The 16,212-nt window shown below is 36.5% G+C and overlaps 3 protein-coding genes across 6 annotated transcripts in view; all 3 read left to right on the forward strand.

The window, feature by feature from the left end:
• Positions 1–13,455, forward strand: part of LOC132033612 (serine/threonine-protein kinase CTR1) — a 103,700-nt gene extending 90,245 nt beyond the window's left edge. Inside the window, exon 16 of the mRNA XM_059423629.1 lies at positions 13,293–13,455. The gene's annotated coding sequence lies outside the window, so the exon portion shown is untranslated. The remainder of the gene's footprint in view (positions 1–13,292) is intronic.
• Positions 643–6,821, forward strand: LOC132033611 (NADPH--cytochrome P450 reductase). The gene is made up of 18 exons (XM_059423627.1): positions 643–1,112; positions 2,465–2,524; positions 2,603–2,679; positions 2,785–2,842; positions 2,944–3,027; positions 3,100–3,136; positions 3,338–3,407; positions 3,542–3,733; positions 3,814–3,906; positions 4,457–4,682; positions 4,770–4,853; positions 5,022–5,173; positions 5,299–5,395; positions 5,535–5,684; positions 5,761–5,838; positions 5,937–6,059; positions 6,142–6,255; positions 6,407–6,821. The coding sequence occupies exons 1-18, from the start codon at positions 822–824 to the stop codon at positions 6,485–6,487; spliced, it is 2,067 nt and encodes a 688-aa protein (XP_059279610.1). The 5' UTR covers positions 643–821; the 3' UTR covers positions 6,488–6,821.
• Positions 8,396–15,743, forward strand: LOC132033613 (pentatricopeptide repeat-containing protein At2g27800, mitochondrial-like). Of its 4 annotated transcripts, none has more exons than XM_059423631.1 (4): positions 8,396–10,289; positions 11,114–11,193; positions 11,404–11,595; positions 15,380–15,743. In XM_059423631.1, exon 1 carries the CDS (start codon positions 8,745–8,747, stop codon positions 10,284–10,286), a length of 1,542 nt encoding a protein of 513 aa, XP_059279614.1. In that variant the 5' UTR covers positions 8,396–8,744; the 3' UTR covers positions 10,287–10,289; positions 11,114–11,193; positions 11,404–11,595; positions 15,380–15,743. The 4 variants fall into 4 exon arrangements, with proteins under 4 accessions (XP_059279614.1, XP_059279616.1, XP_059279615.1 ...); XM_059423633.1 differs by having other exon boundaries at positions 11,501–11,595; XM_059423632.1 differs by lacking the exon at positions 11,114–11,193.
• The last annotated feature ends 469 nt before the right edge of the window (positions 15,744–16,212 follow it).

Here is a 16,212-nt window from a genome sequence, read left to right on the forward strand (position 1 = left end):
GAAAAAAAAGAGCAAGTTTAGGAGGCCGCACGTGCATTAACCCTTACTTTTACGTCGAGTGACAACAATAGCGACAACATAACCGCACTCGGCTCAAGTATGGCAAAATCAAAGTAGTGACAACCATAGTGACAGCACAACCACACTCAGCTCAAGTATGGCAAAATCAAAGTAGCTACGAAGGTGGAACCACGACTGTACGACGGTGAAGAAATGTGACAAAGTGACAACTAATAAGGAAAACAGAACACAACATTCAGATAAGAGAATAGTGATAGCAACGAGATAGTGTGATAACCGAAACACGTTACAACAGACGGTAACAGACAGCCAAAGAAAGAAACTACATGCGTACAACTAATACTACGACAGATGCGGTGCACCAGGCTATCACCGAGCCTAATCCTATAAAAAAATTAGACAACGCTCAATTTCTTACTAACCTTCTAGCTTAATATTCATAAAAAAAAAAAAAATAGTAATTAATTAAAGTAGTAGAAGGTTCTCATTTGTCAACTACCCACGACCCCCAACCCCACTCCCCAATATAAAAAGCAGTACTACTGTTTTTTTCTTTCTCTCTTCAGACAAAATTTTTACAATTATTTCTCTCTTTTATCAAAAAAGTCATCTCCTTTTTCCTTTCCTTTTCCCCTCCTTTTCATCCAAACAGAGCCTTACCTGGACCCACTAAAACTTCTGGTCAAAATCTCACACAACAACTACCGGAAAAACCTCCTCCACCGATCCAAAGCCCCTACAATTAACACCGTGTTTGGCTGTTTGTTTGTTTGTATTTTTTCAAAAATCTCATCAACTTGATGGAGTCAAGTTCGGAGTTGGTGAGATCGATTGAATCGGTATTAGGAGTATCATTAGGATCGAACAGCGATACGGTATTAGTGATACTTACGACGTCGTTTGCGGTAATTGTAGGGTTAATTGTATTGTTTTTAAAGAGATCAAGTGACCGTAGTAAAGAAGTGAAACCTGTTGTGTTTCCTAAATCATTACACGTGGAGACTGAAGAGGAAACTGAATTAGAACCTGGTAAAGTTAAGGTTACTGTGTTTTTTGGTACTCAAACTGGTACTGCTGAAGGTTTTGCTAAGGTATAACTAAATTCATATCCATTATTACATATAAGTAGTTGGTGTTGTTGTTAATTAAAACTGTAGATCCACTTTAAGCTATGGTATGTTGGTACACAGGTATATGATGGTGGAACAGTTGAGGGAACTAAAGTTTCCAAATAGCTGTAATTTAAAGTAATATTCTAGATCTATTTGGTGATTGGGCTACTCTATTGATTCTTTGATGTTTTATATGTATAGTGGTTCTTGATTTTTACTTTGAGATGAGGGGAGTGGATCATGTAGAAAATTATTTACATTTATAATTCTCGTGTCGAAATTTAGTAGATCATGAGGTTAAAGTTTGTTCATGCAAGTAGTAGAAAAGTTTTTTGTACAGAGCTGACTTATGGAGATCTATTTGGTCTTTATTACATGAGCATCCTAGGTATGATAATCTCGTTTTTCTGTTGCATTTCGTCTTTACTGCCCATTTTTCGATTATGGTTATATTGGCTATGGAGATTCTGGTGGATGCTGAGCTTGTAGATAGAATTTTCTGGTCTTCTTCCCCCGTTTTTCATTATCGAACTTTTGGATGGAAATCTTGAGTATATGGAGGGAAATTAGTAATGGTGTGACAAATTGGGTGCTCTAGATATTTAATTTAGTTGAACTTCTTGCTAGTGCTGGTTCATGTTATATTTTAGCCTTGCTTTCAGGTTTTTTGTTCCGTACATTTTGGTGGTTTCATGAAAATGCAGGCTGTTGCATTCAACTCAGTTCCGGTTTATTAATGAGGAAATCGCTGCTGCTTATGTTTGAATTCTCATCCTCATTGCACATTGCATAACCAAGGCACATAGCATAACCATCATTAAATTACATAATTAGGTCTTTGACTGGTGGTGTCTACCTCAGTGTGGTCTTCCAAAAATCTCTGGCTATTCAGCTGGACTTTCCAAATATCTCATACTTTCTGCATGCTCAAATCAGCCTAAAGAATGGTAGTCTGCTTCATCTTGATTGATTCATATTCCTGCTTGCAAATTTGGATTCTCATCCAACATAATAGTCAATTTTTGTTCTTCCTGTTTCCGCGGTAGACGTATGCTCCTTCGCTGCCGTGATGACGCGGTTGTTCATTCGATCCAACACCTGGCTGATCAAACCTATCCTCGGGTTTGATCCAGCAAGTCATTCCTCCCCAAAACTATGGCACATAGCATAACATAAGCAGCATAACATTATGTAACTAAGGTGTGGCACTTTTATGTGTCCGCTTCAGAGAGGCTTCCCGAGAATCTCATCTTTCCTGCTTGCTCGCCTCAGTCTAAAGACTGGCGGTCTGCATGTTCTTGATTGATAATTTATATCATGTTTCCTGCCAGGCTTTATCAGAGGAGATAAAAGCAAGATATGAGAAGGCAGTTGTGAAAGTTGTGGACATGGTAAGTTGAATAGAGTGATTTATCCAGAATTCCTTGCCTTTGAGTCTTTTTCTCTGATAACACAGCTTTCAACTCTAGGATGATTATGCTGCCGATGATGATCTTTATGAGGAGAAACTGAAGAAAGAAACGGTTGCATTTTTCATGGTGGCAACGTAAGAGATATTTTCATTTGGAGTCTGTCAAGTTTGGTTTTTTATTTGCTTCAACTTAAGCATGTAGTTCATGCATAGCTTACATTTTTACACCTGATACTTTAGCTACGGGGATGGCGAGCCAACTGATAATGCTGCAAGGTTTTACAAGTGGTTCACTGAGGTAGAAAAAGGAGTTATGCACATCATTGCTCTTTAAGTATGTTTCTTTCAGAGCAACTTCAATTCTTTGTGTGGAACTTTATATTTGTGTTTTATATCTAGGGACAAGAACGGGGTGCGTGGCTGCAGCACCTTACCTATGGCGTTTTTGGCCTGGGTAATCGCCAATATGAACACTTTAACAAGGTATTTTTTAGATATCATTATTGTCTACTCCGCATTCCTGTTTTGTTATCTGACAATGATCTTTTGGAACAGATTGGGAAGGTGATAGATGAACAATTTAGTGAACAAGGTGTGTATACGTTGTTTTTTCACAATGGCATATGAACTACTTTTCAGTTATAGCCACTTTACGAAGATATTTTTTTCCCAGAGACTCCTATTAAAAATCTATTGTCAATGTGCAATTCACTTTCTTGCTATTTGTTAGCGTGTGAAAATCATTTAAATGGCAAGTTTATACCATAGTTGGACTCACTCATCAGCATCACAGGTGCAAAACGTCTTGTGCCTGTTGGCCTTGGTGATGATGATCAGTGCATTGAAGATGATTTTGCTGCCTGGTAATTATCCACTCCTTTGTTTGGTCTGTTTGTGTATGTTCTTGGAATCATTCTTTATGCATCTCTGAGATGATTATGATGGGATGGGTGGGCAATGGTTTGTTTTGGTTATTTACCGTGGTTTGTTTACTTAGGCGAGAACAACTATGGCCAGAATTGGATCAAATACTTAAAGACGAGGATGATGCAAATTCTGCAGCCACTCCATATACAGCTGCAATTCCTGAATATCGTTTGGTTATCCATGATACCACGACGAGTCTTGAGGATAAGCATGCAAGCATGGCTAATGGAAATACGACATATGACATCCACCATCCATGCAAGTAAGTGTTTGAATGAGCATTTACATTCTGGTTCTACTTTTTGGCTGGTTACAGATAGTTCTCCCTTTTTTAACCTGCAGAGTAAATGTTGCTGTTCAAAGAGAGCTTCACAAACCTGAGTCTGATCGCTCATGTATACACTTGGAGTTTGATATATCTGGCACTGGGATTTCGTAAGTTTGTACATTTTTTCTGTCTGGTTGATGATACTGTGTTGCCAAAATATTAGAGAAAGGTCGAAAGTAGGCGAAGCAGTTGATGATCTTTCTGTCACGTGTTCCATTCTATTTGTAGTGTTCTACCTTATTATCATAACATGTTCATTCTGAAGATGTGTGCATTGTGTGGACGATGCAATTAAAACTTCCTCGCTGCATGGGGGACATGCTTTAATTGTAATGGAGAAGGTCTAAGGGGTAGTCTGGTGGCTCCCTCTCTCCATAATAGTTAGATCTATCACTATATATTATGTGCTTTTTTGTAATAAAATTTTCTGTCTTCTGGTGGTGAAAATTTTTGCATGGTTAGATTTCAATTGTTTTGTTGTGTGCTAAGTCTTCTTATCGAGGGATTTATGCTAATTTGTCTCTTTATATATCATTTGTCCTGAACTGTGTGAGCTATTGCATCTGTGCTGCTTTCATTGCATACCTGTGTTCCCGATGCCATGATGATTGTGTGTAAGCTTTGTCGTGTAATGCGTCAATTTCTTCCAATTCTCAGCTATGAAACAGGAGATCATGTGGGTGTTTATGCTGAAAATTCTGAAGAAACTGTTGAGGAAGCTGCGAGATTGCTGGGGCAGTCATTAGATTTAGTATTCTCTATTCATACTGACAAGGAGGATGGTACAGCTATTGGAGGCTCGTTACCCCCACCTTTTCCTGGTCCTTGCACTCTGCGTGCTGCACTTGCTCGTTACGCAGATCTTTTGAATCCTCCGCGGAAGGTGAGTCTTCATTGGAGATTAAATTTACTGATTTTAACCGTTAGTGTTGCATTGGTTTACTGGAGATCCTGAATGACGTGTTTTCAGGCTACTTTGGTTGCATTGGCTGCCCATGCAGCTGAACCTAGTGAGGCAGAAAAGCTCAAGTTCTTGGCATCTCCACAGGGAAAGGTGAAGTAGTTTTGATTATGCTGTTCATCTTCTTTCAGTTTTTGTCTGGCTATATTAGTGACTCACCATTAACAGAAAGTAGTTCTGTGGACTTCCTCTGGGTGGGGTAAGAAACCCAAGAGGTTAAATCGGTAATACTAATACGCCCTTGACTTTGGTTTCATTCAGGATGAGTATTCTCAATGGATTGTTGCAAGTCAAAGAAGTCTTATTGAAGTGATGGCTGAGTTCCCTTCGGCGAAGCCTCCCCTTGGTGTATTTTTTGCAGCAGTTTCCCCTCATTTACAGCCTCGATACTATTCAATCTCGTCATCTCCTCGGTGTGTAGTCTCATCTTAACACTCTGACAGATGGAATATAACACATTCCCCAAAACATCAGTGCAGTATACTTAGCCTCAACTTTGGTGAACTAAATTGATGGAACCATTTTTTGTCATCTGTAGATTTGCACCTGCTAGAGTCCATGTAACCTGTGCACTAGTCTATGGTCCAACTCCAACTGGCCGAATTCATAAAGGAGTGTGTTCAACTTGGATGAAGGTAATAAAAGAATCTTACACATGCATCGTCAATATTCAAGTTCTTATTTAGTTTCCTTGCACTTCTAATTAGTTTTGCTCTTTATACAAAAGCAAATAGGTTTTGTACTAACATCTTGAGCTCATTCAACAATAAACAGAATGCAGTTCCTTTGGAGAAAAGTCACAACTCCAGCTCTGCTCCCATTTTCATTAGGCCATCTAATTTCAAATTACCGGCTGATCCTTCAACTCCAATTGTCATGGTGGGTCCTGGTACTGGTTTGGCACCATTTAGGGGATTCCTGCAGGTGCGCGGCAGTTGCCTTTTTGTAAAAAAATTTTGCTTGTTCTGGTGCAAGTGTTTAAGACAGATGGATTTTTCAGGAAAGAGCAGCATTGAAGGAAGATGGGGCTCAACTTGGTCCTGCTTTGTTGTTTTTCGGTTGTAGGAATCGTAGAATGGTAGGTTATATGACCAATCCATTAAGAATTTGTATATTTGAGATGTCTGATAAGTGATATATCTGGTAGATAATCTTTACTTTGATATTTGGCTTTAGGATTTTATTTACGAGGAGGAGCTTCAGAGTTTTGTGGATCAGGGTGTAATATCAGAGCTGATTATTGCATTTTCAAGGGAAGGGCCGCAGAAAGAGTATGTTCAACATAAAATGATGGAAAAGGTAAGTGTGCTGATGAAATAAGACTTAAGCCCGATTGTTGTAAAGCTAAGTGATTCTAATACAACTTGTGACATATGAGCAGGCCTCCCAGGTCTGGAATTTAATCTCCCAGGAGGGATATCTATATGTATGTGGGGATGCAAAAGGGATGGCCAGAGACGTACATCGCACGCTCCACACCATAGTCCAGGAGCAGGTATGTGTTACTTATTCCAACAACAAATAATAGTGGATGATTTGATATCTGATTGTACTGAATTTGAATTATTGTCCTGATGGGCAGAAGCTTATTTTCTTATTATTTTTTGTTAAATCTGTCTTGGTTATTGTGTTTTAATCAAATCCAGGAGGAGGCCGACTCAACCAAAGCAGAGGCTATTGTGAAGAAACTCCAAATGGATGGTAGATATCTCAGGGATGTTTGGTGATCGTTAAGGCCTCGGTCCATTTGTTTTACTTGTAGCGAGCTTGGCAAGGTCCTCTCAGTTGCTTCGAGTTCCAGCCGTAAAGATTACAGTCTGTCTGGATTTACTGCAACATCTAAGTTTTGTCCATTATGTTCTTTATTGCTCTTTCATTGGAGCAGATACATATTACCTTTAAAATTCTGATTAATTTTTTATAAGAGATTCAGTATTGATACAAAAACTTTTATATGTAGTTGGTTAAAACAAATCCCAAATTATGTTGTAATCTGTACGAAAGGCTTCTGTAAGAATAGCTGTACAAATGAAGGGCGGGTAGAATAAGTGTGTTGGTACACATTTATGTTGCTTTTTTTGTTTTCTTAAATCACAGTATTCTTGTGCTCTTCAACAGTAGTGTTTACGTGTTCCCAGTTTGTTTGAACACAAGAATTCCTTTGATTCCTCTCTTTTCAGGTGTCCCCATTTGGTAAAATTGCTGACACACTACTTTCAAAGCTACGTCCTTAATCTCGTCTCTGATTAGGATTTAAGTTTTGTACACTGGCAGTTTATATTTTTTCCCACTGTTAGTGTAGTTTTAACCTAGTATAGCATGTTAGTTATCATACATTACCATTTCACGTTTATCGTAGAAATTCACTTGTAATAATCTCATAAGATATCAGATTGTAAGCATATAATTTAAACTCTTATGAAAAGGGTTGATCAACCACAAAAGAATGTGTTTCACACATCACAGATTCACAGTTCATGTTTTTTCCCATAAAGAATCTGAACTGTAGTAAGCCATTGATGACCCAATTGGGACTTACGAAATATTTTACTGACATCCAAGATCTATTGGAATAAAAGAAAAAACTAAAAGCCGCCACATCAAACAATTTGTTAGCAGTGCAAAATGCGTCAGGGACAGCATAGAAAAGGACAATAATTTTTCAAGAAAACGCTTTGGTAGTTTAGCTTAAGGGCATTTGCGCAAGTTTTGGCAGTATATATGCTTGGTACCAGTGCTAGTCGTAACATACACCCATGTAAAATTGATGTGCGAGCAAATTGATCCGAATAATATCGTTATAAGAAAAAAGAAGTCCAAATTGACATCTTGTATAAAAAAATCTTTGATTATACGAATTTCTTTTTATGATTTTCGCATGTTAACCAGTTTCAAAATAGAAAATAAAAAATGATTCTATCATGTTATCAGTTTCAAAAAACAAAAAATAAATAAATATGATTCTATCCTTTTTGCCGAGCCGAGGGTCTATCGGAAACAACCTCTCCACCCCCACACAGGTACAGGTAAGGTCTATGTACATCCTACCATTCTCAGACCCCACTTGTGGGATTACACTGGGCGTGTCATTGTTGTTGTTACAGCCTCCGTCCCCTTTTTATGTTGCGCCTTTTCTTTTTTAAAAGGATGTCACCTTTTTATAATTAAAAACAAATTAACTTTATAATACTCCTTTTACCCTTGATGAAATGATTTATAGCCACATAAATATCTAATGTTTGTTTTAGAGCACAAATTTCAACAGTCAATCTTTCATTCTTAAACTTTATGGCAAGTCATCACAAATTGAGACGGAGGGAGTGGTATTTAGACGATTCAAGCGTACAAAAGTTTAAAAGTATAATTTCAGTTACTTGAGATTGTCCCAACAAAATTATTTTTGAAAACAAAAAATGGTTAATTTGCTTCAATTGGTTTTTCTTCAAAACTTTATTATCCTTGAAAATATTGTTTTGGTTAAAAACCAAACGAAAAGAATTTGAAGGGTCCCTATTGAAGAGGAAAGAATATTAATGTACTTTATCATCTCATTTACCGAAAGGCAATAATGGAATTTTTGGTTAGACGGATTAAACGACAAACTCTTTTCAACTCATTTTGACTCAAATAATTTTTTTGCACCAATTGGACTTGTGACCATTCTCTAAACTCATTTAATTTCCCGTAGTAACAAATAAAAACTCCTACCCAATTTTTCTTCTCGCCAGTATCAGCATATCCACCATCTTCACTATTTCTTTCATACAACACCATTTTTGAACTACAAAAAGAACAAAACTTTAAACCCAAATTGAGTTGGGTCATTCAAAAAAAAAAAAAATAAAAAAAAATCACCAAGAATCTGATAGAAGTGAAGCTATATCTATCGACCCAAAACCTCTTTTAACTGGAATTCCAAATAGTAAGCATTTTCTTTATCTATTTTCCTACTATTCATCCTCTTCTTTGGTAGTAACTTTCAATATGCTGTTAGTTTTTAGGCACCATTTTGCCCATTCCTGCTCAAAATCAATTCTTTTTAGTATTAAAGATCCTAACGTTATTAAAATAACTTGCTTGAACACTTCATATTATCATTCACTTGTATACCCTTTTAGGTATAGTTGTAGAAAATCTTTTTCTTGGCCATCAAATTCTAGACTAAATTTAGCTCACACCCAATTCAGCTTAGTATCTGTAAAACCATTTTTGCCTGTCAATTTATATTCTTCAAGTGCACCTGGTTGGCTAAGATGTATTAAAGGTCCTAACTTTACTAAAATTACTTGCTTGAACACTTCATATTATCATTCATATGTATACCCTTTTAGGTTTAGTTCTAGAAAATCTTTTTCTTGGCTATCAAATTCTAGACTTTTTTTAGCTCACAGCCAATTCAGCATAGTATCTGTAAAACCATTCTTGCCTGTCAATTTTTATTCTTCAAGTGCACCTGGATGGCTAAGAGGACCTCCATCAAGATCTTTGAGAAAAAGGATGAATAGAAGAGCAAGAATTGCAGCAATGCCTGTTCTTGATGAATCCCAATTTCAAAAAGCTGTATCTCAAATTCCACCTAGATTTACCCCTGAAGAATTGAGGGATGTTATGATTTCACAAAAAGATCCTTTAGTGTGTTTCGAGTTGTTCAATTGGGCATTGAAACAGCATAGGTTCAGGCATAATGTTTCGACGTTCCATGTTGTCATACAAAGGCTTGGAGAAGGTAATATGTATAAAGAAATGGATGATATTGTTAATCAAGTGCTTGCTATTCCATCTATTGGGTCTGAGGAACTTTTCAATTCGATGATTTATTACTTCACGGAAGCTAGGAAGTTGACTAGAGCAGTGATGATATATAAGCATATGTTAAACAGTAGGAAATTGGATTGTAGGCCGACGATTAGAACTTATAATATTCTTTTCAAGGCGCTTCTTAGTAGGAGGAATAATTCATATATAAATCACATGTATATGGAAGCTATAAGGTCCCTTTTCAAACAAATGATTGATAATCAGATTGAACCAGATATTGTTGCCTTGAATACTTTGATAAAAGGGTATGTGCTATCGCTTCATGTAAATGATGCCCTTAGGATATTTCACCAAATGGGTGTGGTTTACGAGTGCCAACCCAACTCATTTTCATATGATTATTTGATCCATGGGTTATGTGCACAAGGACGTACAAAGAATGCTAAGGAGATTTATGATAAGATGAAGTGCAAAGGATTAGTACCTAGTAGTAAATCATATAACTCGCTAGTGAACTCTTTGGCTCTTGGTGGAGAGGTTGATGAGGCTGTGAAATTCTTGTGGGAGATGAATGGAAACCGAAGAACAATTGATTTCATCACCTTCAAAACAGTAATTGATGAAGTCTGCCGGCAAAGAAGTGTGAAAGACGCTATTGGCTTGTTGAAGGAGTTGCAAGATAAGGAACTTGTCGATGGTCTTACCCATAACAAGCTTCTAAGTGAACTTGAAGATGACATTGATAATTTAAATATCAGAAATCATTAAGAGGTATTGCTTTACATTCCTTGATTACTTCCTTTTAGTGCATCTCTTTGTTTCTTTTTGTGCTGTGTTTACAGTGATGACTTTACTTTCCTTGTCTGAACCTTTTGCTACTAGAATTATGGATAGTACTCATTTCTCCTATGTAAATTCAGAAATGACGGATCCTCCTTTTAATATGCTGCCTGTTAATGTATCTGAAAGCTCTATAGCTGTCTTCACGAGAATATAAATTTGAATGAACTTGGCAAGCGCTTTAATGTTTAACTAGTTTGGTATACTTAGATTTTCGTTGATACACAAATGACTTTAAAACCATCTATGCTTTCTCTACATTGAGCTGAGTGCTATGAACAAGACAAATAATTGCTATTTTGAAAGTATAAACTCTCTTGTTCCCCATGTGAAGTAATAGCATGTCATACTTGCACATTGTTCAAGGGACATTATTTGGTTCCCAGTTGATCAGCATTAGTTCATGTAGACTTTTTTTCTGATCAAGCAAAGATTTTATTCATATGATTCCAGAACCAAGACAGTGCTCAATTTTGTGGCGAGTCTATAAAATCAACCAATTTCCCTTCATCATACATCTCAACAAAATTACACCATGTGTCCAAGTTACTTAAACATTTAGAACTTCAACATCTGGATTGGAAATTGCTTTGCCTTCAAAACACTTCAAATTCTTTTCGCTCCAGATAGTCTAAATTACACAAGCAGGGATGGCCCTCCATATATGTTTCAGCTTCTTGTTTCTTTTGAAGAATTCCAGCATTACATCAAATTCCATTAGAGGAATCATAAAACTGGTAGTATTTTTCTGTTAGATGGGATGCTGTTGCTGCGTTGCATGAGCAAAATTGACTTGGTGAAAAGAACACTACTAAAACTACAAACTTCAATTAAGGTAAGTTTTTATAAGTTGAAAAAGGTCTGGCCCTGCAATTATCAAGCACCTCAAGGGTCTAAATGACAACTGTTCTAAAATTTATTAAGTTAAAAAATATTCAGTCATGTCACTAATTGGAAAAGAAATAAAACCTTGAGGACATGCTAAATTTTCAAATTGATGTGAAATTTGTGTGGACTTAGCATTCTTTTCTTCTGTTAATTGTAGGCCTGGGAGGTAGGAGGGAGGGAATAGATTGACGTACCTACATTCTGTTCTAACCAAGCACAGCAAATGTTACATTGAGAATTTTATGATGCTGCAGCTAAGCTAAGAAAACAACTCTGACAAGGTGGCTTTGGGGAAAGCAGTTTCTATTGACAAGAGCTGAACCTACTGAGTGCTTGCCTTGAAACAATGGTAGGTAACTTATCTAATATTGCTGGCAGCTACTTTCGCTTCCATTTTCTTACTTTTCATCTCCTTGATACACTGTTAATTCTTTGAAATTTCCTTTTTATTTTCTAGAAAAAGCTTTAAGCTGGTATTCTCATTCTCTCTCTCTGGTCTTCTCTATCTCGTTTTGTGTAAAGTGTTAAAGTTCAATGATGTCTTTTTATGGAGGAGGCAGAAATTTTCTTGAAGAAGTGTGTTCCTGAGTGTGGACGTTGATGTCACTGGGAAAAAGCTAAGCTCGAATAGTTCTTGTCCAGTTATATGTACATTCCCCAACTTGATCACACCCCATTTACTCTGTCACTCCCTCTATAGATGAAGTTCAATGGTTAAACAATATCGGATGATAGAAATACTAACTCATGATTTGGTGAATACCTAACTGGATAATTTAGAGTCGATTTCCTCAAGTTAAAAGGGAAAATTATAATTTAAAGGCCCGATATGAAACTATTCAGTGCTTTTTAGTTTCTTTTTAATTGGTAGATACAAAATGTGGAATGGATTGTGTGGCAAAGGGGCATGGAAGACACAAGCACATTATAGCAGGGAAGGTGTAGCAATTTAAGCGACAATACTAGTGGTTGGAACCAGATCAAGTATGATTACTGAAGTTCTCTTAGATGTAAATTTGACCTAAAGAAATATCATTGCCTTTGAGATGATCCCTTGATTAATTTAACTAACCAAATATGATCCCTTACCATATAGATTTTTTTTTTTTTTTTTTTGCTAATTTGGTATCCGGACTAGCTTGCGTGCACCTCGACTAATTCCACGGGATACCTGCCACTCTGTCCACTAAGACTAGGACAAATGGGAAGAAATCATACGAGTGTTTTCGTCTCTGCTGGGATTTGAACACAGCCCTCATGGTTCTCAATCCACTTCATTGACCACTAAGCCACGCCCTTGGGTTTTACCAAATAGATATTTCAAGTATAATAGAGTTATTGTGCATCAAAAGGAATTCCACTGGACATCCTAATAGCTCTTTTTTTATTTTTTATATGGACGTGGCTGCTTCACCTTCATAAATTCTCTTTGTATGGCATCAGGAAAAAACCAAGGCTTTTGCTGCCATTAGCTAAAAAAAAAAATAAAAAAAAAATAATAACATTTTAATACGTATAAAACCTGAAGAACAGTGCAAAGCTGCAAGTTGAACCGTCTTAAGGTATGTTTAGCTTTGCTGGATAGCATGGTAGAAAGGATGACAAGTTTTACTGCAAGTTGAACCATAGTGTCTTAAGGTATGTTTAAATTTGCTGGATAGCATGGTAGAAAGGATGACATGTTTTATCTGCATTTTAATATGAGGTCAACTGGGGCGATAATCCTAAAATGTAGAAAAGAAGTTGCAAGTTTTACCTAACATTAGGGGTGTCATATTTTACTTTAAGCATGGGGTGTTTTTCACATTAGCTCATCATTTTTGTGTCTTTTGCACCTCTACGTGAAGGGTAATATTATCTTGCAGAAAAGTCACTGATTAGCCACCTATTCCCCAAAAAGAAAAAGTCAGTGAAAAGCCTAGTAATTTCTCTATTAATATTGATATGAAATTTCAGTTAGGTGATTGCTTAATCTGACATATGAATACTTCTACCAAATCAGGAATGTTAAAATTTGCCTTGTGCTTTTGCAAAGGGGTATTAGAGAAGTTTCAGTACAAAACTTAGGGATACACTTCTTGTCTTCTTGATGATGGCTCTGGTAGTTTCTGCTTAAACACAGTAATATCAAGTCAAAATATCTGAACTTTTACATCTGGCCCATGGCATTGGTTCAAAGGCAAAGGTAGTACATGCGCATTAGGCATACTCACGGGTTCGAATCATGCTAAGGAACCAGGTCTGGTTTTTGAATGGAAAGGGTTGGGGTGGGGGGGGGGGGGTCATTTCCACTGCTTTAGAAGCCGTAAAACAGTGGATTTCTCGATTATCAGAAAAAATCTGGACTGTTATATCTTTTTATTTTTCGGAGAAGGGCCAAATATACCCCTGTACTATCGGAAAAGGGCCAAATATACCCCTCGTTATACTTTGGGTCTAATTATACCCCTGACGTTATACTTTGGGTCCAAAAATACCCCTGACATTATACTTTGGCACAAATATACCCCTCATTTTAACGGAGAGACACGTGTCATCATCCTATTGGTCTATTTTAAACTATTCCCTAATTAATTTTAATTCAATCTATAATCCGGTATCCACTTAAACGACCCATACCCATACATTTTTATTTTAATGTACCTTTAAAACCTGTAAACTTGTCAAAATGTTTACATACAATAGATCTAATTTTCGTGGGTTTCCTTTTCTTTGAATTAGTTCCATTAGTAGTTGTATGAGGTGTACTTTCACCTGCATGCAATTTTGCTATCTATGAAAACAAACAATAAATCTATATCAGTTACACATTAGATCACTTAGATAACCGGCCACAGAACCAGAATGAATCAGATATATTTTGAGTCAGTCCATACAAGAAATCCTCTAAATACAGTATTTGATAAAATTCAACAGAATCTAAGAAATGATCAAATTCAAAAATCATTTCTATTTTGATTCTATAAAAATTCAAGTTTCATTTTTCAGAAGTGTCTGGATATGTAAGGCACAGAAATTAAAACAGCTTATATTGAACCATTGCTGGTCGTCGGCGTTGGACTCGATTGCCAGTCTACCAGAGACGGCACATGTTCAACAAATCAAAGTATTCTTGAAGAACTGCACTACTCAGTCACAGAGAAAGTTAGGGAAGACGGGTTTCATTAAGAAGAAGGGAGCAAAGCGTTGATTTTAATTGAACCGGGTATGGGTATGGGCCATTTAAGTGGATACCGGATTATGGATTGAATTAAAATTAATTAAGGAATAGTTTAAAATAGACCAATAGGATGAAGACACGTGTCTTTTCGTTAAAATGAGGGGTATATTTGTGCTAAAGTATAATGTCAGGGGTATTTTTGGACCCAAAGTATAACGACAGGGGTATATTTGGACCTAAAGTATAACGAGGGGTATATTTGGCCCTTTTCCGATAGTACAGGGGTATATTTGGCCCTTCTCCGTTTATTTTTTGATAACCTCCCGAGGACGAGTGGCGCACAATTTGAAACTTGGTGAATAATGGATCCGTCCCTCTATCCTATTATATGTTAGAGTGCAGCTAATAAAGGGCACAATCAATTAGGCAAACTAGCGCTAATACAAAGTCGTTACAGAAGTAACGACTGTTTCTGTTCCTTTCTCTGTGTTGTTAATTGGACAAGCTGTGAACTATTTTAAGATGGAAATGTAACTTCACTCTTATATAGAGATCATGATTAGATGTGTTGGAGCTATTTTGAGACCCTTGTTTTAAATTTTTGAAAAGGGTAGATGAAATTGTGAATGTTTTCGCAAGGATGATTAAGGATTGCCATGCTTGTTATGGTTGTGATATTTGTTTATTGATGTTAAATCTTTTGTGATGCTGCCTTCCCTACTTATTCCTTTTCCTTATTCTTTTTCAATAAAATTGGTATTCGGGGCCAGCTTGTGCGCACCTCGACTGTTCCACCGAGTACATGCTACTTCTCATGAACACAAGACCAATAACTATGCTCCCAAAGGCATAGGCAGATGGGACGAAATTACCGACTTATTCCTTTTATAGGATGTAAATGATAAAAAAGTAGTGGTAGTATTGTTAAGTTGCAAATATAAATATCCCATATGCTTTTTTTGTACTTTTGTAGGCTGCATGCAGTCTAGTTTTTGTAGGGGTGGCCAAAAAGAATTGGGTTTTCAATGGAGATATGAGAGAGCTGCCAGAACACAACAAATTTTCCTCATGGAAGATGTATTTGTGTCTAATATGGAGTGAGGAGCAAGAGTCAAGAGACAAGATGAACCCCTTTAAAATCTTTCTTATGAGCTAGATGTGATAAATACATCAATTGTATAGGTGTTCTCCTTTTCAAAACTTTTATTAGCTTTGCTTGGAAAGTATACTTCCTTCTATATAGTCAAGAGTTGGGAAGGTCCACTTTTTTATTCTTTTCTGTGTTTCTTACCTTGGCTTGATTATCATATTTATCAAGTTATCTTTTAAGTATGCCATAGGAGGGGAGACTTATGGGAAAATGTTTTTCACGAGAAAGTCATTTTTTGGTGTTTGTTATGGGTTAAGTCATTTTTAATCAAAAGAAGGAAAATGACTTTTTTGATTTATGATCGGAAGTATTTTCATTACGACTATCTTGACTTTTAACTTCATATTACTTGCTTCAACTAACAATTGAACATTCTTATTAATCTCTAGTACTCAAAAGTCAAAACACTCTCCAATTTGTTGATATTTTAGTCTTTAATACAGTAATATTTTTAGAAAATATTTTCAACTCATCAACCAAACAGGCTCTTAAAAGTTTTCAATTTTACCTCCTCTATTTGTTATAGTACTAAAATGAATGTCAGATTACATGATCTCCGCCTTTTCTCAGATTACAATCTTCAAAATAAAGGCATGTTTGTCCAAATTTAGAACATTGATCCTTCTTCCATTTTTAGCATTTACTTTTTTCACCTT

This window comes from Lycium ferocissimum, chromosome 10 (genome assembly GCF_029784015.1).
Source record: "Lycium ferocissimum isolate CSIRO_LF1 chromosome 10, AGI_CSIRO_Lferr_CH_V1, whole genome shotgun sequence".
In the NCBI taxonomy this organism is placed as follows: Eukaryota; Viridiplantae; Streptophyta; class Magnoliopsida; order Solanales; family Solanaceae; genus Lycium; species Lycium ferocissimum.

Excerpts from the sequence above, each read along its gene's own strand:
- LOC132033613 (XM_059423631.1), top strand. The coding sequence starts at position 8,745 with ATGCTGTTAGTTTTTAGGCACCATTTTGCCCATTCCTGCTCAAAATCA.
- LOC132033611 (XM_059423627.1), top strand. The coding sequence starts at position 822 with ATGGAGTCAAGTTCGGAGTTGGTGAGATCGATTGAATCGGTATTAGGA. Across the intron at positions 2,680-2,784 it reads GCATTTTTCATGGTGGCAAC|CTACGGGGATGGCGAGCCAA; the intron begins GTAAGAGATATT and ends CTGATACTTTAG. Across the intron at positions 5,685-5,760 it reads CATTTAGGGGATTCCTGCAG|GAAAGAGCAGCATTGAAGGA; the intron begins GTGCGCGGCAGT and ends TGGATTTTTCAG.